This window comes from Canis lupus, chromosome 6 (assembly GCF_048164855.1).
Source record: "Canis lupus baileyi chromosome 6, mCanLup2.hap1, whole genome shotgun sequence".
Lineage (NCBI taxonomy): Eukaryota > Metazoa > Chordata > Mammalia > Carnivora > Canidae > Canis > Canis lupus.
Genome location: NC_132843.1, coordinates 47134846 through 47159211, shown reverse-complemented (window position 1 = coordinate 47159211; position 24366 = coordinate 47134846). Strand labels below are relative to the sequence as shown.

Below are 24366 nucleotides of genomic sequence, written 5' to 3'. Positions count from 1 at the left end.
TCTGTTCCTAAAAGCCAGGTGGGAAAATATCATGAATCATGAGTCATTGGATGAAGGAGAGGTCACAAATTTTTTCTGTAAAGTGCCACAGAGTAAATATTTTAGGCCTTTGGGACCATATGATCTCTGCTGCAACTATTTAACTCTGCTGTGATAGTCCAAAAGCAGCCATAGAAATATGCGAATGAGTGGGCATGGCTGTGCTCCACTAAACCTTATTTACAAACATGGGCTGAGGGCCAGATTTGTCACTGGGTTTGCTGACCTCCACAGTAGAGTATACAGAAAGGTCTTACCTCCATAGTGGGGAATAATTAGTCTCAAACTAAGCTTAGAAATAAAAACAGACCTTAAAAGCAAGACCCAAAGTGATAAAACTTTCCAAGTAACCTTGTCCCAGAACAAAGCTTAAAATATGTATAGGAATACAAAAATATATATGCAATACTCAACAAACTCGCGATGCCATTCAATCAAAAATTACTTTGCATGCAAATTAAATCAATTAAAACCGATATAGAACTGACCAAGTGTCAACAAAAAGTTATAACCATATTCTGTATGTTCAAAAAGTAGTACCTTGGGAGGTATCAAATACGAAATCCAAACAACTTCTAGAGATGAAAGCTATACTGCACGGATTAATGGCAGATTAGACACTGCCAAAGAAAAGATCAGTGAACTTAAAGACAGAGTAGTAATAACAATTCAAACTGGAATATAGCAATGATTTAAAAATAATAAATAAACAGAATATCAGTAAGCTGAGCAACATTAAATACCCTAACAATATTTAATTAAAGTCCTTGAAGGAAGTGAGGAAGGCAAAATAGTATCAGGAAAAATAATGGCTGAAACTTTCTAAATTTGATTAAAACTATAAACCTACAGATCCAAGAAACTTAACAAACCTCAAGCAGGGAAAACATGAAAAAACTACACCAAGGCAGATGATAGTTGAATTGCTCAAAACCAGGGATAAAGGGAAATAATCCAAGTGAGAATACAGCAAAGCAACAACTTTAACATACTGAAAAAAGAAATGCCACCTACAATTCAACACCCAGCAATAATTGTTTTCAATAGATAAGGTGAAATACTTTTCCAAACACATGAAAGCAGAAAGAATTCATCACCAGCAAAACCATACTACAAAAAATGTTAAAGAAGTCCTGAGCAGAAAGAAAATGATACCAGATGAAAACATGGATCTATAAAGAGGAATGAAGAGCAGGAGAAATGATATTTACATTGGTTTAAGATGTGAGTACAATACACATAAAGATAGAATATATTTTTCTTATTTAAATCTCTAAAAGATAATGGACCTTTTGCTCATGATGATGTAGTATGCTGTAATATATCTAAAAATAAAAATTTGACAATCATAGCACAAAGGTCAGGACAGAAGAAATGGGAAGTATACTATATATTATAAGGCTCTTACACTGTATGTGAATATATTTAATGTCACTTGAAAATACAGCTTAAAAGATGTAATTACAAATCTTGAAGCAACCACTAAAATAGAAAAAGTTATAGCCAATAAGCCAACAAAAGACAGAAATGGAATCCTATAATATGTTCGAATAAGCCAAAAGAAATTAGGAGAAAAAAGAAAACAAAAAACTGATGACTCAAACAGAATGTAAGTATCAAGATAATAAATTTAAATCTATCATCTTGAGCCTGGATGGCTCAGTCATTTAGGCATCCGACTGCTGTTTTAGGCTCAGGTCATGATCTCAGGGTCGTAAAATCAAGTCCCACCTCATGCTCCACACTCAGTGTGGAGCCTGCTTGAGATTCTTTTCCCTTCCTTCTCCCTCCAGCTCTGCTCCTCCTGCTGTGTGCACTCTTTCTCACTCTAAAATAAAATCTTACAAAACAAGTAAAAAAAAACCCCTCTAACTACATCATTAATTACATTAAATGTGAATGACCTAAATTCCCAAATGAAGGCAGAAATTCTCAGACTGAATTAAAAAAGTTAGACCGACTATAGGATGCCCACTTTAAATGTAAAGATACAAATAGGTTAAAAGTAAAAGAATGTAAATATTCCATGCTAACACTAATTTAAATAAATAAATAAAGCTGGAACAAAGATATCAATGTCCAAACAAACCATATTTTGGAGCACAGAACACTGTCTTGAATAAGGCAGGTCATTTTATAATAATAAGTGAGATCAATTCATCAAGAAGGTATTTTAATCCTACATGTTTATATACTTAAAAACTAGATTTCAAATTACATGAAGCAAAAACTTCTGCAAAAAAAAATAACAAAGACTAATCCATAATTACAGGCTGAAATGTTAATACCTCTCTCTCAATAACTGACAAAACAAGTAGACAACCAAATTGGAAAATATTGAGGATGTGAACCAAGTTGGCCTGACAACAGAACATTTCACCCAAAAACAACAGAATGCACATTCTTTTCAAGTACATATGGAACATTTATCAAGACAGATGAGGTATATTCCAGGTCTATTCTGGATCACAGAACAAGTCTCAATAAATTTGGAAGGATTTGAGACATATAAAGTATGTTCTCTGACCACTATGGAATTAAATTAGAAATCAGTAACAGAAAATCTCTGGGAAAATCTCCAAATTATTTTAACAAACTTACAACCTACATTTAAAAATCAGGAGAAATTAGAAAGTATTTTGAATGTTAAAGCAGTACTTAGGAGAAAATTTATAGAACTAAAAGCCTATAAAAGAAAAAAAAAAAAAGACCTCAGCTTTCACATCTAGAAAAAATAAGGGATGAAACCAAAGAGAAAACAGTAACAGATAAAATTCAGTTAAACCAAAAGCTTGAGAAGATTCTCCCTATTTTCTCCACAAAATCTGCTCTACCCACAGAATTAACTGTCGGTTAATGGTGACTTGCTTTTTTTCTAATTGCTAAAGTGAACTGCAAAATCTTGGGATTCAACCTTGAACTTTGTTTTATTCTACTTCCAGTCTAATCAAGAATGTTACTGGATCCATCTTCAAAAGATTTCCAGAATCCAAACATTTGTAACTACTTCCTCTTCTGTCACCCAGCTGCAAACCTCTATGATTGTTCCCTTGGGACTACTGCCACATCCTCCTAACTGGTCTCCCTCTTTTGTCCCTGCTCACTTCTATCCATCCTTAGTCTTTTTTTGAACAAGAGTAGCCAGAGAGAGGATCTTTTTACATATGTTAAGTCATTATCATGTCACTCTTCTGATCAAACCCCTCCCTCTAAATGGCTCCTCATTTCACTTAGAATAAAAGTCAAAATCCATAGAATGGCATATTAGGGCTGTTAGGTCCCCCTACTCATATTTTCCTACTCTTTACTGTCCCAGCAACAAAGACTTTTATGGCTATTCCTCAAACATACCAAACAAATGTGTTCCTGTTTCAAGTTCTTTGCATTCAACTCTTTTGCCTGAAGAGCAGATATTTCTCCAGATATCCATATAGCCAGCTTCTTTACTTTCTCCATATCTTTGAATGTGGGCTTCATAAATATCCTTTTCTAAAATTATAACTTCTCACTTGCCACCACTAGCTCTCTGTATCCCCCCATTCACACTTTTTCTCCTTAGAAATTACCATCCTCTTTTATTCTATTTGTGTGTGCTGCTGTCAGCTCCCTCCAACCCCATTAAAATATACATTTCATGAGGACACAGACAGGCGGTCTGTTTCACTAACCACCATATTTTCAGACCATGGGGACAGGGGTCTCCTGGCACACAGGAGACATTTAATAGCTGTGGTGAATGATCTTACGCTTGTCTGCTACATTTCAGGCCACCTGGAGCCTTATTAGCTCTTTCTGAAGTTTATCTTGATTACTGCAGTGTTTTATTATCTCTCATGAATTTACAGTCATTTCTTAAACTTGGGTATTTCACTACTGGCTTCCCCAAATCACTTAATCTCTTTAGTTAGAAAAAATACTTGCAGCAGATAAATTTTGTTTCCTCGTTCTACCTCAATTCATGGTAAAATGTTCTTTCTGCTGCTGTGACATTTTAATAATATGTGGAGTTTTCCACTCCAAGGTTTAGCAGTCTGTAGACTGGCTAACTATTAAGCTTAATTTTAATATGAATAAAGCACAATAATTACTTCAGTCTGGTACAGCCAAATATAAAACAAGTATAACATATAAAATTTGTTTTAAAAATGTCATCCCATATAATAAAATTTCTGCCATGGTAACAGCCCAAAGTTTGCTATGTATAGTACTTAAAAATCATAAGCAATTTGAGATGCTATTTTAAAATAATAAAGTTAAGTAGGCCTATCCTGAGGATCTGGAATACCAGCTCTGGTTCAACTCTGACTTAGAACTCTGAAACAGTCCTTTGGAACAAAACATTTGTCCCAGCAATTTCAGAAAGACATATTATGAATCAATACATAAAAAGGAGATACTAGTTCGCTAATAAGAAATCACTATACAAAGTGTAAAAGCAAGAGTTACTTCTCAGTAGTTTCTTCTTGATTTCAAATTCAACGTAAACAGTAGAGAGTTTATTGAAACTCAGATTTCTTACTATTTTCTTATGTTTTGAAACAGCTATGGTCAAATGGCTTAAGGATGTATTAAATTCAAAATATATTTATATTTACTGTTTGATGTAACATCTTAGGTGAAAAATGGCCCATGAATCAAGGTTTTAATGTTCATTCGTAAGTCATTTAATGTGGTTGGTATTTCTAAAAGGATTTAAAACATACAACTCACAAGTATTAATATTACTGGTTTCACTCTTCACATGTTCCTTTGCTCCACAAGTATAAGGTTTATATGATATGCTACAAAAACACTTTTCACCAATTTTAAGTTAAATAAAAAAAAAAACAGTTATGCTTTAATAACAATTTTAAAGTGTTAGTACATTTACTTTATCTAAGCATCAAGTCAGATAACTGAGACTACATTTTCTGTGCTACAGTAATAAAGTCCATCTAGGCTGCCAATACACATTTAACACATTCTTCAATACTGAAATCCATATAAATGTAGTAACTGAAAAAATGAAAACAGAAGAAAAGCATTCAGTATAATATGGAATATTTGTATTTTAATAAAATTTAGTCCTTTACTACAGAGCTTTTTGCCTTGCATGAACAGAAATGTTTTATGCTTCTTCAATCAATCTTGTCCCTTTTCTTTGCTAGTGGTTCTTTACCCTACTGTAGGAAGGACAAAGTCATGTCCTTGGTCCGGTTTTTAGGATCCTATTTTTATTTATTTATTTTTTTAACATTTTTAAGTAATTTCTACAACCAACATGGGGCTCGAACTAACAACTCCAAAATCAAGAGTTGCATGCTCTACTGACTGCGCCAACCAGATGCCCCTAGAATCCTATTTTTAAACAAAAGAACCTGAAATACACACTAACTGCATAATTAACCTAAGCAGGGAGTGCAGGTCTCAGATTTAGGATACAGGAATATCTGAATTAAATAAGCAATAGAGATAGAACTCATAAAACAGAGTACAGGTATGAATGGAAAAAAAGGTAGGGATAAGTTCTTACACCCCTCTGAGATCGATCTGTGCCATGACCATCCAAACAACAACAACAAAATCCCTGGTCTGGGCTAATATTAAACATCCCGTCCTCTCCCTGTTACATTCTCCTATACCAAAATTATATATGTAATACCACTTCAGGGAAATCTCTACTGAAAGTAAATGGGGCGGGAAGGGGGGGAAGAAGGCTGAGTCTATCAACTTTTCTAGGATTACTTTTAGGAATAGACAAACTGACCAAAAATATGTATGTATTATTTTTAAAGATGTATTTCAGTTTGGGAGGGCAAAGAGACTTCTAGTACGCCTCCACTACAAATTTTTACATCTCAAGAAATGTTAATTTACACCAGAAAAAATTTTTGAATAAATTTAATAAATGCACAAAATCATACAAGGATATCATATCCAAATCTCAGCTTATCTTCAAGTTTCAAGGTGATATAAGTCTGTTCTGGAATCCTTACATCATTCACAAAAGTCTACAAAGAGAGAAAAAGATGTTAAGTTATATATGGAATATTAATTATTACCTTTCACACAAACAAATACTCAAACCATATTATACTTAAAAGTACATTAGATATAGTGGCTAACACAGCTTGTGTATCATAAAATGTGTGCCATGCATCTTACAAGCTGATAAATGATTTCGTACCAAGCCTTTTATTAATTACTGTAACACACAAAGAACCAGATTGCAGTCCAAGTCTACCATGCTGCCAAGACAAATTCAGGCACCCAAAAATGATGCTAAGAAAAGTTCCTAATTTGAAGCTAGCAAATTGTAAAGGGTAAAGTACTAAACTCTTGATAGATCATCAGGATTCACTGGACTCAGTTTTAGTTTTTTTGGACAATTCTAACTATTTGTGAGGCTTGATAATAATTTTATTTCTTTAATTCTTAGAATTCTTCCAAAGAACAAAAAGTTTACTTTAAAAAATGGAATAAAACTCGTATTTTCTATTTTACAATTGCCATGAGTCCTTTCGACCCTTTTATGACTCTAATACACTATGGGATTCTACTGACCTTACTTTTCCCTTTTTCTTAAAACACTGGTATTTCATCATCCCCTCATCATTTTGTCACTACTCATCAGTGATTTCTAAGTGTGCCAAATATGACCAAAATAATAAGAAAACAGAATAATGGAATTACCTAAAACCCTACTATCCAACAGAAATATACTGCAAACCCCAAATGCAAACCACACATACAATCTTAAGTTTCTTTCTTTTTTTTTGTTTTTTTAAAGATTTTATTTATTTATTCATGAGAGACCCAGAGAAAGAGGCAGACTCAGACAGAGGGAGAAGCAGGCTCCACACAGGGAGCCCAATGTGGGACTCGATCCCCGGACCCTGGGATCACACCCTGAGCCGAAGGCAGACGCTCAACCGCTGAGCCACCCAGGTGTCCCAATCTTAAGTTTTCTAGTAGGCACAATAAAACAGAAAATAGAAAAGATGAAATTAATTTTAATACTATATTTTAACCTAACCCATATATCCAAAATAGTACTATTTCAACAAATAATCAATATAAAAAGTAATAAGATATTTCATGGTTTTTTAAAAAGATTTTTAAAGATTTTATTTATTCATGAGACACAGTGAGAGAGAGAGGCAGAGACATAGGCAGAGGGAGAAGCAGGCTCCATGCAGGGAGCCTGACGTGGGACTCGATCCCGGGTCTCCAGGATCAGGCCCTGGGCTGAAGGTGGCACTAAACCACTGAGCCACCAGCGCTGCCCTTTTTTTTGTTTTGACTAGCCACTTTCGAGTGCTTTCAAGGGCTAGTGGCTACTGTAGTGGGAAGCCCAGGACTAGAAGGACAATGTAGTAAACCACTCCTGCTGCTTCGACCTTCACTTTCTTTCCTGTGTTGCCCACAAAACTGCATCATCTCTCCAAGAAAATGTGATACACATCTGGCAACACAGTCTTTGTCCTTCTCTTTTATAAGTTACTAAAGAGCACTACTGAGGATTCAGAATTTCTCACTTAACAATCCATAAAGGCAAAGAGAAGAAACAGGATGGTATTTCACAATTATAAGATGAACACAAAGACAGCAGAGCTCTAGACTATATTAATAGTGATAAAACTGATAATAATGTAGCAGAATATCAGACCATGAGTCTTCAGATAAAGCTAATCCTAGATGAATTTTGTCTAATGTAAGAAGTAGTAAAAGAAGATTGTTTTCAAGAAGAAAAAGGAAATAGGGTATTTTTCATTTAGTTAGCCTTTCACTAAGAAGAATCATGCAATTATTTCTCAATAAGAAATTGAATTATTCTGTATTTAAAATTTTCACAGCATTCTTTTGTCTTTGATGTTTGTTTTTCAATACTTATTTAAGTTTCTAAGTGGACAAATGCCCAAGGCAGATATCTACACAAAGGTAACTAGAAGGAAAGATGATATCAAAAGAAATAAACTTACCAATAATCTTCTGTTAATAAGTCTAAAACTAAAAAATGTTTTACAGTTATGGAAGATAGCTATCATCTTAATAAAATTTTAAGCTGTCAAAGTCTTTAAAATAATGCATTTTGACAATACAATGTAAGAAGAACCAGAAATAATAAGCTAGAACATCTATTATGTACTTGAAATCTGAAACAAACATTTAAAAAATGGATATAAAAAAATAAAAATAAAAATAAAAAATGGATATACATCCCAGGTATCCCTGGACAACCGATGAACATACCCATTTTATATATTATGTACTTTTCAAAAAAAATAATAAATAAAAATGTGAGTTTGTCAGGATTAATTTTTTATTAAAATTTCTATTGTTTTTCATTATCCTTTTATCCTTACTTCTGCAAACTATTTGTAAAAAGACTTACAGAGTCGACTAGACACAGATGGTAAACGGTGATGATTATTTTTCCTGGCACACAAGAAGTTAAAGACTTGGAATTTGCTAGATTCATAGAACACAGAATACTGTTATACTTAATTGCCCAGAATGAAAATATCATATGAATATCCAGGTTTTCTTCTGATCAGCTGAAACTTTAAAAATTACTTTTTCCTTTTGAGTTCCATTTCTTAAATCTTATATTTTATTGGATTTGAGATGGCCAGGATACCCTGGTTTGGGAAAGCTCCCTCCATCATGAGGAAGTTTAGAAGGGTCCTGTATGACACATAGTAAAATATATAAGGAAATTATCTTGTTATGGTCAAATACTCAAATTCCTATGCATAACAGGCACTTTGTAATATGTCATGGAATATCAGTTTGTAAATCTACAGAAAAAATTAGAAGAAGTTATGATCATAATTCCAAGCATAGATATACAGAGACAACACAATACTGCTAAAACTTGGCATCACACCTTAGTACGATTTATGAGTAATCCTAAAACACAAGCTTCCAACATTCCTGACAGAAAGGCTGAAGGAAAATTCAAAGGCTTCGGGCATGTATAAACTTCATAGTCCTGGGATCTCTGGGTGGCGCAGCGGTTTGGTGCCTGCCTTTGGCCCAGGGTGCGATCCTGGAGACCCGGGACCGAGTCCCACATTGGGCTCCCAGTGCATGGAGCCTGCTTCTCCCTCTGCCTGTGTCTCTGCCTCTCTCTCTGTGTGACTATCATAAATAAAAAAATAAAAAATTAAAAAATAAAAAACTTCTTACTCCTTCTCAAAATGAACATTTTAGAGTGTTTTAAAAGTTACACCTTCAGTTTACCAAAATATTCTAAGTATTATTACAAAACAGAAGAATTGAGGACAATTATGGAAAAGAGAAGAATAAAAGAAAACATTAATTCACTGATGTTTGGTATGCAGAAGACAAGCAATGTGGTACACTGTGTCAGAGGTATGCCACAGTTCTAAGTCAATTTCACTTAAAACTGTCTCAACCTAAATATCATTCTTTTTTTTTTCCTAAATATCATTCTTACTCAAAAGGCCTAAGATAACCAATCAGATCCACATAAAGCTTAATACTGCTCAACTTTCTTAATTAATTAAGCACCTACTGTGTGTTTATCATATATATTAGGTAGGTACTTGCAAAACTCAAGAAACATATAATTTTAACATACTGGCACTTCAGGCAGAAATATTCCCTAAGGTCTAAAAAGGCTTAGGAAATGTAAATCAGATACAAAGTTTCAACTCACAGAAATACAAGTGAAAACATCTGAAGGGAAAAACTCTCCTGAAGGTCTAAGATAATAAGAGAAAATTTCAAAGAGCAACAGGCCAAAAAAAAAAAAAAAAGACAAATCATTTAAATGAATCAATTATAGGGGTGCCTGGGTGGCTCAGTCAGTTGAGTGTCTGCCTTTGGCTCAGGTCATAATCCCAGAGTTCCAGGACTGAGCCCCCCATCAGGCTCCCTGCTCAGTGAAGAGCTGGCTTCTCCCTCTGCCCTTCACCTTGATTGTGCTCTTTCTCTCTCCCTGAAATAAATCTAAAAAAAATCAATTACAAAGCATTTTAATAAATTAAATATGGGGAAATATAGGTTTTGTTTCTATGTCAACATGGTTTCATCACACCTCTGCCTTGCAGGTAGAATAGGTAAGGACAATGAGGCACCGAGAAAGTAACAAACAAGATTTCAGAGTTCAGAAGTAGAACTGCTGGGATTCAAATTCAGGTCTCTCTAGCTACAAATCTCATGTTCTTTCCATCTGAAGGAAGCCTGGGTGCCCAAGCCAGCTCTTCCAATTCCCTCTTCTGAACCACTAAGTCACAGAAGTGAAACAAACTAGATAAACATCTATTTAATTTACATACAACTGCAGAATTGATTTATAAAACCATATAACCACTGTGTATTATATTAATGCTCTAAGTAATCTGAACACAGTCAGTGGCCAGGAGCACAGCCTCCTCAATCACACTGCCAGTGACAAAAGTCATCTCATTTTCCCTAGACCTTCTCTGATCTATGTCACACTGATCTGATGCTGACAGAAACTCCAGTGTGAAAAGGGGGTAGAACAGAAAGCTGGAACACAGTGAGCTAAGGGGCCAGCTTAGTAACAGAAGCCAGAGGTGGAATGGGATAAGGAGTGATATGGCAGAGACTCTCAGAGGGGCAAGTGCTCCAGTAGAGGAAGGAGGGAGGAAGAAGTGACAGCAAACAAGGGATTTCATAAAAAGAGAAGCTTCAAGGGGCTTGCAGGGAAATGGGCCATGATAAGATCAACTACAAAACTAGTTCCAGCTTCCTCAAGCAGAGCAGTCTCATTTCTGGTAGCAATAACATCAAGTAGAGATCTAGGGCCCTTGGGAGCATATTTTAGGATGGGATAAAAGGAAGGAGTGAAAGTGATCACAGCCAGAGTTATTTATAAGTTGGGTTTAGCTGGTAAGTGCTTTAAAAAAAACATACAGCAGTGGATTCATCGAAAAGTATATAGGCCACAGGGTGCTAAATTTAAGTGCTTTTCTTAACATACCACCACCACCATTTATTGAATGCTAACTATGTGTCATTTTAATCATTTACAATTATGAACTCATTACAGCTTCACAACAACCTGAGAGGAGTATCATTTTGCTATGAACACTGAAAAAAATTGAGGCACAGAAAAATTAAGTACCTGTCTATGGTTACATCACCAGTAAGAATTCAAGCTGGGCTCATAACCACCACATTGTGTCCCCTTACTTCCTAAAATTACTACTTTTAGGGACGCTTGGGTGGCTCAGTGGTTGGATCTGTCTTTGGTCCAGGGCGTAATCCTGGAGTCCCAGGATGGAATCCTGCATCAAGCCTGCTTCTCTGTCTGCCTATGTCTCTGCCTCTCTCTGTCTTTCTCTGTCTCTCTCATGAATGAATAAATAAAATCTTTAAAAAATAAAATAAAATAAAATTACTACTTTTAACTTGATGCTCAAATTTCTAGAATTATATGAATATTAAGAGTAAACAGGTTGTGAGTAATAGTCTACTTATGAATAAAGTGCATGACAGTTGGTAGTTCACAATTTTGTCCTGGCATATTTCCTAGGCCATCATTTAGGTAACAGCACAGTTATCTGTCATTCATGTGAAGATTTCAAGCTCCATACCAGGCACATATCTACATGTACTGTCACATGTTATCCTCATAACACTACAGAGCAGGAAATGTCATTTCATTATTTTAAATCTAAAGCAAGATAACTGAATTTTTCAGTATTCAAATTAACAAGCCCATTACATTTTCCCACAACTCTGGGAACTAATGTGAAGATGTATGAGAAAACTACATTGCAGAGAGTATACGATTTTCCCTGGTTACACCACTGGTACATTACAGACAGAAATTCAAATCATGGTCCTTATTTTGAGTTCAGATTGCAAATGTTGCTCTCTAGGAGTAATTATCTTCCATAGAACTACTGAATATAATCAAATTAAGAGAGAGGTGAACCCAGAGAAACTTAGAATTGGTATTTCACCTGATTTTTTAATAACACCAAGTAACTTTTATATCTGATCACAATCTTTTAAAAGAATAAAACACTGTGATGTAATTTGTACTTATCATCCAAGATAATAACATAAAAACACCTACAAACAGCACTGTAGTGGAGATGAAAATTTCTAGGCTTAACACCAGAATGTAACATTTTAGTTAAAATAGTCCACATATGCAAATAGATTAAAATTTTCCTCTATGAATTCTTACATATAGAAAATAAAATTAAATTCCATTCAATAAAGATTTACTGTAAAAAAAAAAAAAAGATTTACTGTGTTCATGCATCATACAGAGCTATAAGCAAAGGCTCATGAGCTGTTCTGGATCCAGTACAGTGACAGGTAAGTAAAAGTAGATCTACTACAAGGCTGACAAAGCATCCCAAAATACGATTAAAACAGAAGGTTACAGGTGCGGAGAAGGAAGAAAGTAATTCTGCAAATTAGAAGCTGGGAATCAAAATAGCTTACTTACCGGTTTCATGTTAAAATGGTTTCTACCTAATCTTCCTCTCTTTCTGCTTTAATCCACTTGACAGGTTAACAACATCAGCAAGTTAATATTCCTAAATACCTCTCCTTAGTTCCTACCCTTCAGGAAGATGTGGAATTTGGGTTTAAGTACAACTTTTATAAATGACAAGGCAGATGGGAGAAGCACTAGGCTCAAGAAAATCTAACAAATTATTTTGAGAAGGAGACAGATAACAGGAGAATCACTACTGGGGATGTACAGAAAGGGAAAGTGTGATGGAGCAGGAATCTGGAAAACTTTGGTATTAATACCTGAAGTATTAATTCTGCATGCCATGAGAAACAAATAAAGGCTTGAAAAAAACTAACAGAAAAAGTATTTCAAAGAGTAAATATCAGTCTTTCAGTAGCAGGCCAATTCAGAAGAAGAAAAAATGTTTCACAGTAATTGCCAAATTTCTGCATATGTTTTCCCATATAATGTTTAATGTATACTTTGAAAAGCAATAGCAGTAACAAGCATTTGCATCCATTTAGTTTCTTTTAAATTCATTTTAACAATTTCAACAGCTCAGATATGGGAAAATGCTGCATTTGCTTATGTTAGCAGGGCCATTAAGAAAATTGAAGAAATAAGAAATTATTCAATACTTTGGCATTCTCTTATTCTGTGGCTCCTTATATTCTGACAATGTGGAAAGACCAAATGAAGAATTAGGGAAAAACCTCACTGCAGTAACACAAAAATACCTTTGAAGTAGGAATAGAAAAAAGCAGTAACGAAAAATCACATGCTATATTTTTAAGGAAAATGAATGTGTTTCATGTCTTTTTTACTCTAGTATAGAAAGTCCTCCACCATCTGGCATCAAACCATGTTTTCACCTTTATTTTCTAAGTTTCTGTATATTTATCTCCCAAGAGTGCTTTTACTCATATTAACGGCCATGACTTTCTACTGTTTTTCCACATATAAATTCAAGCATCCAGTGAGGTCAACTTTCATCTCATCTCCTTAAAGAAAAAAAATTTTTTTAACCATTACAGGTAATAACAACCAATAACCATCTGAATTCCTGCATTTATTATTAGTTTCTGGGGAACAAGGGCTAGTTTCATATTCTTCTGTACGGTCCCCAAAGTACTATGTACCTACTAAGCCTTTAAAAGTAAAATGCAAACTAAAGAAAAGGAACAGAGCACAAACGGGAAATGTAGCTGGATCCATCTTCTTACAATATTAAGAAAATATTGAAATAAGACAAAAAAGAAAATCTTTTACTTACCCCATTTAGGCTGCCCAAATCTTTCACCAAATGTTCATCCATAGAGGCATCATAATTGATTACAGCATGTTGCTTGTCCACACTACGAGACTGAAAGGAATTTTTCTGAGTTAGTACATATAAGAAAATACTAGAAAAAATAACAAACACAATGTTTTTGGCTACTTTATATTAATAGGATAGTAGATAAATATAGAGAAATATCAAAGTAAAGTAGATTAAATGAGATTTAAACTGTATTACTATACAACACAAATTTGGCATCATTCCCCAAAGAATAAAGCAGCCAAAATTTGAAGATGTTCTTTTCAACTAAATTTATACGTCCTTTTTAAAGAATTTAAATCAGGTGACTTTGCTGAATGTATCAAATGACAATTTTTTAAAATAAGACTGTAACATGGAAGTCATGCGAATTATAATTTCGTAATGTTTTATGTGTCTTACTGTATAAAAAGAACTAACCCTACAGGATTTTCTTCTATATTGAAAATTACAATGTAAATTATATAAGGAATCCAAAGATTTAGAGAAAACGAATAATGATGTGATACATCCTTGAACAAAATTATCCTCACTTAAAATATGGGTTCTAACACTGGAATTCATAGAAGGTACCTGGGGGGCTCAGGCAGTGAAGCATTTGCCTTCAGTTCAGGTCATGACCCCAGGATCCTGGGATTGAGCATCAGGCTCATGCTCAGTGGGGAGCCTGCTTCCCCTCCCCCTGCTTGTACTCTCTCTCTCTCTCTCTCACGCAAATATATAAATAAAATCTTAAAAAAAACAACAACTAGAATTCATGGGAGAGTGCTAAGAGAAAAAGAGAGAGAAAGTTTAAAAAAAGGAAATTAAAATGGCAAATGATTACTGAAAATTGTTTTTCAGTCTTTCTTAAAAATCCACACACTCATGTGTGCACACAGCTCCAGAGCTTAGTAGCTGTCTGCAGATAAAAGCACCTGAGAGGTGAACTATACAAAAGCCTGTGGAAACTTTTATTGAAAGAAACCATTGGTACGGTAACAGGAAGAAACAGTCTGAGAACCACAGTGAAGCTGAATTCAGTACCATGGGGCCACTACAGGAACCTGGGTAAATGAAAAGCAAACAAAGTATCCCAAATGGGGAGAGATATCACTTCCAGTTTCCAATCTAACATGTAAAGAGCTTAGAAGTCATCAGTCCTGACTCTCTGCTCCTCCCCGTTCTACAGACAGCCGCATCTTCTGGTGCAGTGCCAGCCACGTCCCCGAGACACCACGATGGTGAGGTCGGAGTGAACAGATTTGGCCATATTGGGTGCCTGGTCACCATGGCTGCTTTTAACTCTGGCAGTGGATATTGTCGCCATCAATGACCCCTTCATCGATCTCAACTACATGGTGTACATGTTTCAGTATGATTCTACCCATGGCAAATTCCACAGCACGGTCAAGGCTGAGAATGGGAAACTTGTCATCAACGGGAAGTCCATCTCCATCTTCCAGGAGTGAGATCCCGCCAACATCAAATGGAGTGATGCTGGTGCTGAGTATGTTGTGGAGTCCACTGGGGTCTTCACCACCATGGAGTAGGCTAGGGCTCACTTGAAAGGTGGGGCCAAAAGGGTCATCATCTCTGCTCCTTCTGCTGATGCCCCCATGTTTGTGATGGGGGTGAAGCACGAGAAGTATGACAACTCCCTCAAGATTGTCAGCAATGCCTCCTGCACCACCAACTGCTTGGCTCCTCTAGCCACCAAAGTCATCCATGACCACTTCAGCATCGTGGAAGGCCTCATGACCACCGTCCATGCCATCACTGCCACCCAGAAGACCATGGACGGCCCCTCTGGGAAGCCGTGGCATGACGGCTGAGGGGCTGCCCAGAACAACATCCCTGCTTCCACTGGCGCCGCCAAGGCTGTGGGCAAGGTCATCCCTGAGCTGAACGGGAAGCTCACTGGCATGGCCTTCCGTGTCCCCACCCCCAACGTGTCAGTTGTGGATCTGACCTGCCACCTGGAGAATGCTGCCAAATATGACATCCAAGAAGGTAGTGAAGCAGGCATCGGAGGGGCCCCCTCAAGGGCATCCTGGGCTACACTGAGGACCAGGTTGTCTCCTGTGACTTCAACAGTGACACCCACTCTTCCACCTTCGATGCTGGGGCTGGCATTGCCCTCAATGACCACTTCGTCAAGCTCATTTCCTGGTATGACAATGAATTCGGCTACAGCAACTGGGTGGTGGACCTCATGGTCCACATGGCCTCCAAGGAGTATGAGCCTCCTGGACCACCAGCCCCAGCAAGAACAAGAGGAAGAGAGAGGCCCTCAGCTGCTGGGGAGTTCCTGCCCCAACTTAATCCCCCAACACACTGAGAATCTCCTGACCTCCAAATTTACATCCTAGACCCCGAGGAAGGGGAGGGGCTTGGGGAGCCCTACCTTGTCATGTACCATCAATAAAGTATACTGTACCCAGTCAAAAAAATAAAAATAAAAAAGTCATCAGCCCCATCCTGACAACAAGAAAAAAGATGCACAAATGGAAAATCAAAAACCAGTCTTAGTTTTATCAGAGAATTGAGGTCCACCCAAAAAATGGAGAGGTGAATACAGAGAATCCCAGCTTCCTGAGAACAGAAACCATGGCTGCAGCCAGCAAGGCAGGAAAACTCAAGGGTAAGGTAACTGTGAGACATGAATATCAAATCAACTAGCTTGCAAGATAAAGTTCCTAGGGGCAAAGCCGCGGGGGATACTCCTCTTTGAGGAGTTTTCTGAGTTTTACCTCCAGAAGCCCCACCAGGATGTCAGGGTGAAGACTGGAGAAGTCTTCTGGTGTCCCCTCAGCCTGGGAGTAGAAGTAGCCATTCTGAAATACACCCAGAGCATTCTGCTGTCACAGACAGACAGACAATGGCCTGTCTTCAAAGAAGACTATTTTACCAGTGTTCCACCATAAGGGTTTTACCAGAGCCTAATTGACATGGGGGAATGGGAATACTAAGCTCCAGTGTCCTAGAGTGTCCTCTAGCCTTCTTGTCTCACCTAAAGAGGGGACAAAGAAGAGCTAAGATGCACTTGTGAAGTCCCACCAAAAGACTGAGAACTAATCACAGCATTATAGAATGCCTCTTCTCCCTCCAAATCTCACCACCACACCCACAAGAGATATTACAATGGGAAAAACTGCTAAATTCTGATTATTGAATAAAGGGACTTTAAAGAAACTCCAAAATCAACTGAAGAGACGAAAACAGGGACACTATAGGAAATATTAGCCCTGATACTTTTACTACAGCCAAGAGTGAACACAGCCTGACTCCTAGATACAGCAACAAAATGAGAAGGTCAGCAACTAGTAAAACAACAATACAGAGTATATCCTAGTTGAAATCAACCTTTCCAAATAACTATCACTAAAGTGAAAAGTTCCTTCCTCAGTTAGCTTCAATTCCATATTGAAAAAGTTTTGGTCTTTCCTTCCAACATTTGGAAGAAACAGTATATGACTTCAAACAATTTTTCAACAAAACTCAAACATTCATCATACATACACTCTTGTTCTTTTTGAAAGTTTTAAAAGTTGTTGCTTTAGTTTTCTCTGAAACCTCAATTTCTCTAGGAAAAATTACAAGCCTCAGACTTAAGAACAACTTTCTGTATTGTAGGATTACTGCTACTCCTCTACAGCTTACCTGTCAAATTACAACAATTAGCACTACGAAACATCTGCATTAAATCTGTAAGTTACTTAAACTTCATTCTGGTTTTTATTTTTGCGTTTTAAATTGCTGCTCTGTTTAAATTAATAAAGTATGAAATTCAGTTATTCAGGTGACAAAAAGCACATGTAGCAACTTTTAGGAAAATCACTCCTCCTTATTGTGGATTTATCAAGTTGCATTAGTCTGCGGAATAAAAATCTCTGCATGCTGTAAGACACGTGCAATTGCAGGTATATGTAGGCACTTAATAAACATGAATGAATGGTCATAAATAATCTCTCTGTGACAAAGGAAACAGAGAAAGAGTTCAAGTCCTTAGAATGGCAAACTGAAATTCAAGGGGAAAATCTAAGAGCTGAGAACACAAAAATCACACAGAAAAGGGAGCTACTGTAAGCTTTGGAAAATAAGCCAAGTGGCTCCTTCTGGAGTCAGGGAACCAGAGCTTTTGAGGGAAGTGATCAACATGCACCAGAGAAGGTAGTAAAGAAAAGGAAAAAAAATGGTCTAAGGAGGAAACAATTAGGAGAGGCCACTTAAACTTGCTAGAAACCAGAAAATCCTGAACTGATATACACTTTGCCCTCAAATTGTTTGGGGATAGGTAAGTACAAGAATGCCTCCCATGGAATGTAGAGCAAACATTAAGACACCAGAAGACAATATAGTCTGAGTGGAGATGCCTTTCCAACTCTAGGGACTGGGGAATGAACTGAGTATGTTATGTGGGGTCAGAAAAAGCATCTTGTTTAAGATTTATTTATTTGAGAGAGAGCACATATCATGTGTGGGTGGGCAAGCAGCAGAGAGAATCTTCAAGTAGACTTCGTGCTGAGCATAGAACCTGATATGGGGCTTGATCTCAGGGTTAACCAACTGAGCCACCCAGGAGCCCCTGATGTTTTGTTTTTTTTTTAAATAAATAAACCTTATTTATTTATTCATGAGAGACACAGAGAGAGAGAGAGAGAGGCAGAGACACAGGCAGAGGGACAAACAGGCTCCATGAAGGGAGCCCAATGTGGGACGCGATCCCGGGTCTCCAGGACCACACCTCGGGTTGAAGGCGGTACTAAACTGCTGGGCCACTGGGACTGCTCACAATCTACTATTTTCAAGGTGGCAGGCATTGTTTAAGCATCCATCAAAGAAATTTAGCAGAAAACCAAAATTATAGAGCATAATATATCTAGTGAGTGCTCAAGAAAAAATGAAGTTATGAATAAGGAAAGTTCCCTACTTACATCTAACCATATAAGCATTAATTAATGCATTTTCATTTCCAGATAATCAAATCCACATTTTCTCTAGATTACACAAGCCAGGAGAAGGTGTACTACACCTTAATTTTCACAACCCATTTGGACATTTCAATGCAAATCTAATAATTTCTCAAACATCTAATTTAAATCCTGACAAAGGCTGCTAACTTCATCAAGTTTGTGGTCCTAATGGGAAAACCTTAGCTGATTGGGTGTAAACTATAAAGATTGTCAATATTAGTAGTTCTCTTATTCTTGTCACTTTAAGACTCCAGTAAGAATGCAAGACTCCTAAAGTCATCATAAGAAAAGCCATTTTTTTCTGTAGCTTTGTACGGGGACAGACATTAACTATACTTACTAGGGTGATCACTTCTCAACATATACAGTCAATCATTGCCCACTAGAAACTAATAAATATTATAAGTTAATTCTATCTCAACTTAAAAAAATGCCAGACTCTCTAGTTACTGCCTCCTTATAGAAAATACCCAGAAGAATGTACCTCCTTCTTTGTGATTTTTTACTTTCTAGAAAGATTCTCTTCCCATGGCTTTGCATTGCACTCTCAAGAATCCACCTTACCCGAAACTCCTCTTCATTCTCAAGCTCTCACAGATGGCTACCTCTTACTTCCTTCAACTGAAATCTGTCTTTCCCCCAGAGAACACTATTTCTGCTGCGTTCCTTTAAAGTGGATGCCCATCTCCTAAATCCAACATTCTGCTGAGTTCAGAAACAGAATAAATCCACAGTGTACTATTGTGACTTTTGGATCATTACTTTCCCCCTTCAAGGAAAAGCCTTTTACTTTTTTTTCAAGTTCTTGTTATCCACCTATACATAAATATAAATACAAGTATAAACAAATATATATACACACTATATACTTCCACACACATACACACCCCTCTAAGATTGCTGCAATCGTCTGTGGTTATTTTAACTTTTTTTTTTTTCCCTGAGTAAACTCTACCCCCCAGTCTGGGGCTTGAACTCATGCCCCAAGATCTACGTCACAGGCTCTAACTGATTAAACCACCCAGCAGCCTTCATTTTAACTTTTTGACTAAAGTTTGGAGTTATGGTTCATAGTCTTCATTTTCATTCAAATTCCTACTTCATCATGACCGATTTTGAACATCTATATAGGGAGCACCTGTGTGGCTCAGATGGTCGAGTGTCTGACTCTTGGTTTCAGCTCAGGTCATGAACACGGGGCCCTGAGATCAAGCCCTATGTCAGGCTCTATGCTCAGCAGGGAATCTACTTGAAGATTCTCTTCCTCTGCCCCTCCCCTCCATTCATGTGCTCTCAAATAAATAAAATCTTAAAAAAAAAATCTATGTAGACAACCATGTCTAGCCTTCCTGACCTCCACAACCAAACTCCATACCCTATCTTGGCATACCACTCCCATTGCTAGATCTTATGTGAAACAGATTCTACACCTGGAATCTAAAATAGTATTTTCTCTATGACTACTTTTCTCCTTTCTTCCAGTTCTCTCACTTATTTACAATTACTTACTATTATGCAACCTCAGTGCTCTGACTGTAGTAGGTCATCTCATACTCTGACCCCTTCCTGTTCTCCAGCAACCATACTCTATCACTCCTTTACTTTCTTCCCTGTAATCCAGCTCCCTCTGGCTCTCTCTATCCCTTCATGCTCCCAACTCCCAAACGTCTACCTTCTGCTCAGACTACTCTGCTCAGCTTCACATATTTATTTCCTATTTTCTACTGATTATCTCAATCTGGATGTCCCTTCAAAACCTCAAACTCACTACCTGGTTCCTCAAAAGTACACCTCCTGAAACGTTATTTCATTCATTTCTATGCCAAAGATGCTAGGTCTGAGGCTCTTTTTCTCTCTGGCCCTCATTAACTAGAAAGTACATCCTAACTTTTCAATCCCTCTCATACTTTTGTCTTCATTTTAGAACTCACCTCACCTCCTAAGTGCTTATACAATTCTGTGCTCCAATTTCTGAGCAGCAATATAGATTAACAGTTTAAAGTGCAAGTGCTGGAGTCCAAAAGAACTGGTCGAGACATCTGACAACTGTGCGGCCTTAGTAAAATAACTAATCTTTGTCTTAATCATCTATAGAAAAGACCTATCTCAGAGGTTGGTTTGTGAGGATTAAATGACATAAGGCATGGGAAGCATTTAAAAAAGGCAATATTGCCCTGTGTAAAAACTCAGCATACTTACTGGCTAAGGTAAAATACAATCTTTAATCTAGCACATAAGGCCCTCCAAGATCTCATCTCTTCTAACTTCCAAGTCTTAATCTCTCAAAATGTTTGCCTTCACATCCTACATATAAATCACAAGGGACTATTTAAATTGCCTAATAGACACGGAATGCCAATGCTTTCTTTAATACCATGTACTGAGTCACACACTAAACCTTCCAGAAACCATTTATTCATCTTTTAAGATTATTCAGCAGAAGCCATCTCCTCTGTGAAAATTTTCCAGACTTCTCATCTCCACATTTCCTTGCTGGAAGGACTGATCAATCTGTCTTTTGTGCACCTCACATCAAACATATCACTGTTCTGTGCTGTAATGTCTATTCTTTATATGCACACTTCCTTTTAGTGGACACTTCCTTTTAGTTTAGTGGACAAGGACAGGGAGGCCTTACCTGTATATGCATTGATCCCTCAGTGGCCAGCATGGGGCCTGTTTGTAGATGCTTAGCAAAGGTTCTTTGGATAGAAAACAGATGCTATTTAGCCAATCTCATTTCATGAAGAATGAAGATAGAAAAATTTTCTTAAGAGAATAAAATATTGAAAGTACTGAACTTACAAAGTTCAGACCAAATTTTAAGAAGCCTACAAACTGGATGGCTTAAAACAGAATCAAACCCAAACAAAAAAATTTTGGACCTCAGACAAGATAATTATAACCAGAAAACTGTGGAAAATAAGAGTATTAAAATGAAGCAACAACACTGCTACATTTAAGAAATACTTCCTTTTCTGAAACAAACAAAACAAAGAAACAACAAAAAGTCTGATATCAAATAAGTCATAATAAAAAAAAAAATTCTAGGCCAGGCACAATGAAAAGCTAATTTTAACTAAAAGCTAACACATGAAATGGTACAAATGACTACCTTATATGTGTCATATGTGCTTTTGGTATGAAATGGCTACTTCTTAACATTATTTCTTCTCCTATTACTTCTTTTTCCTACTAAAACACAGACATACATGGAACATAGGATTAAAAAAAAAAAACCTAATGAGAAAAAGAAAGATTGACATTGTGCATCATCACTCTTTTAAAATCTTTTTTAAAGACCCTGTGGCTGACTCTTTAAAGCTCAACTGCATTTTTACAGAATATACACAGAGACTTATTCTTTGCTATATGCCCCCCAAGGACAGAAGAAAATAAGTTACCTATGATCTTCAAAACATATTCCATTATCCTCCTGGGGACTGTTCTTTTACTAGTGTGAAAGTTAAAATATTTTTTGAAAGTTAATATTAAAATAGTAAGTCAAATATAACTTCGTTACAGTCTTTATTATGCATTAGGGGGAAAAAAACCATGTGTCAGTACAATGACATTTCTCAAAACAGAGCAAAATTCAACTATTTGGTGCAATAAAAAATTTTATGAAGATAAAATTAGATTTAGATAATGAACCTTTCAAAGTGCAATTCTATTTGTACTTAGAAGTATCCCATATATTGCAATAAAAGTTTGAATATATTTACTAGCAGAAGTAAGTTATCAAACCAGTTTAAGATTATATACATGCAGTAGCAGCTTAGTGGTAGAAGAGAAAGGTCATTTGATTTTGAGCCAGTATGACCAAGACTCTAATACTAGCTTTCATGACTTAATGCTTATGTGATGCTGGCCCTCTAAGTCTTTCTAATCTTAATTTTACCATCTGTAAAATGGGGATGATTCTATCTTTAAGGAAAATGGTGAGAGGAACAACCAAAATAACATAAATGAACAAGGAGAAATAAAAAGTACTATCAAGGTACTTTTAATAGTTGTATTAACGTGTGTTACTCCAGACAAAAGTGTAATTTCCATCTAATAATTATACTTTATAGCTTTCATCTTTGGCTAAGATTTATTTTGCATAATATGTCTTATGGAACATAGCACAGTCATCTTTCTACAGCAAGACAAACAGGCATAGCAAGTCTAAATAATTTGCTGGAGGCTTCCAGGGTAAGTGGGAGAACTAATTCCAGAACCCTTTGTTTAACCATCTACTCTAATATCCAGGTACATTTTCTTCCTAATCGTCACATTCTTTAGACTACCTTTTTGGAATGAGATGAAATTAAAAAAACATAAAACTCAAAAAATTTATTTTTTGTCACAAAACAACAAAAATTTTTAATTGTAATCAAGCAGGTCATATAACCTTATGGATCATTTATTTCCCTTCGGCTTTGGGTTTAAGCCATATTATCACCAAAGACCAGTTAATCTATTTGTAGTTGAAATCTTTACAGGTAAGAAACTACTTAAAATTATTCAGAGGCAGAGATTCTAAGACCTAACAAGTGATTTCCTGTACCTTATAAATTGAAGATTTTAAGCCATAAATGCAGATTTAGATCAACCAAAATTTTAAAGATCTTCTATTTACTCATTTAAAAGCAATCAAATACTAGCTATTTGCACTTCTAACAATTTTAATTGTCACACTGACTAACCTAGCCAATGCAGAACCACTGAAGCTATGTAAAGGCTTTAAAAGGAAAACACAATTGCAATAGCTCTAGAGCACTAATCTTTCAAAACAAATACCTTTTGCATTTATAAACACAAAATTCTTCACTTTTCTAACACTGTAATTTGTACATAAGCTTAGTTCATTTTTAAAATGATATAAAAGGAGTAAGTTTTAATTATCCATTTATTTTACTACTATAGAAAAGATTAACATTAAACCACTTAAAAACTAAATAAAATTTGCAAATATTTGTTCTTACTTCCGTAGATAAGATGTCCTTTAGTGCTACGAAGAGTGCTATCAATTTGTAGCACTAATTCAAACTACCAGATTACCAGTATGCCAATCTACTCACAGATCTCTTTCAGAGAAATCTACTGTGTCTAGAGGAGGGCTATAAAGTGTGCTATCATCAGATAAAGGGCAGAAGTATCTTTAAGGGTGGAGATTGAGGAACAGATCAAAATTGTTCTTTTTCTTGCCTGTTCATGGAGTTCCATTATCTCCTTTACATTCTATTTAAAAAACAAAGCATAAATAAAAACAGTCATAGATAAGGGTGGATATTCATACCACAAACATTAATGAAATTTAAATTAAAATCTTATTTTAAGTTTTGACTTTTTACAGCACTGTAATATTGGTTCCTGCTCATTAAAATAATAATTTTTCCTCTAAGTTTCATAAAGGCGCTATGAATCACCTGACTCAATTCAAAGATACTTTAAAATTCTATAGCCATTTATTTCCTTTTTTTACACTGTGGTGATATATATATTTATAGCATAATGCCTGCCATTGTAAGCATTTGTAAGTATACAGTTCTATGGCATTAATTAAATTCACAATGTTGTGCACAAACACAACGTGCACTACCACAATGTTGTACACT

The 24366-nt window shown here is 36.2% G+C and overlaps 1 protein-coding gene across 19 annotated transcripts in view; it reads right to left on the bottom strand.

The window, feature by feature from the left end:
• Positions 1-24366, bottom strand: part of CEP170 (centrosomal protein 170) — a 131539-nt gene that overhangs the window by 65451 nt on the left and 41722 nt on the right. For 18 of the 19 annotated variants that reach the window (XM_072830347.1, XM_072830352.1, XM_072830348.1 and 15 more), the window contains 2 exons: positions 13764-13853; positions 5951-6029 (listed from right to left, as the gene is read on the bottom strand). In XM_072830347.1, coding sequence (XP_072686448.1) covers positions 5951-6029; positions 13764-13853 — 169 coding nt within the window. The remainder of the gene's footprint in view (positions 1-5950; positions 6030-13763; positions 13854-24366) is intronic. The other variant, XM_072830350.1, reaches the window with a different exon arrangement.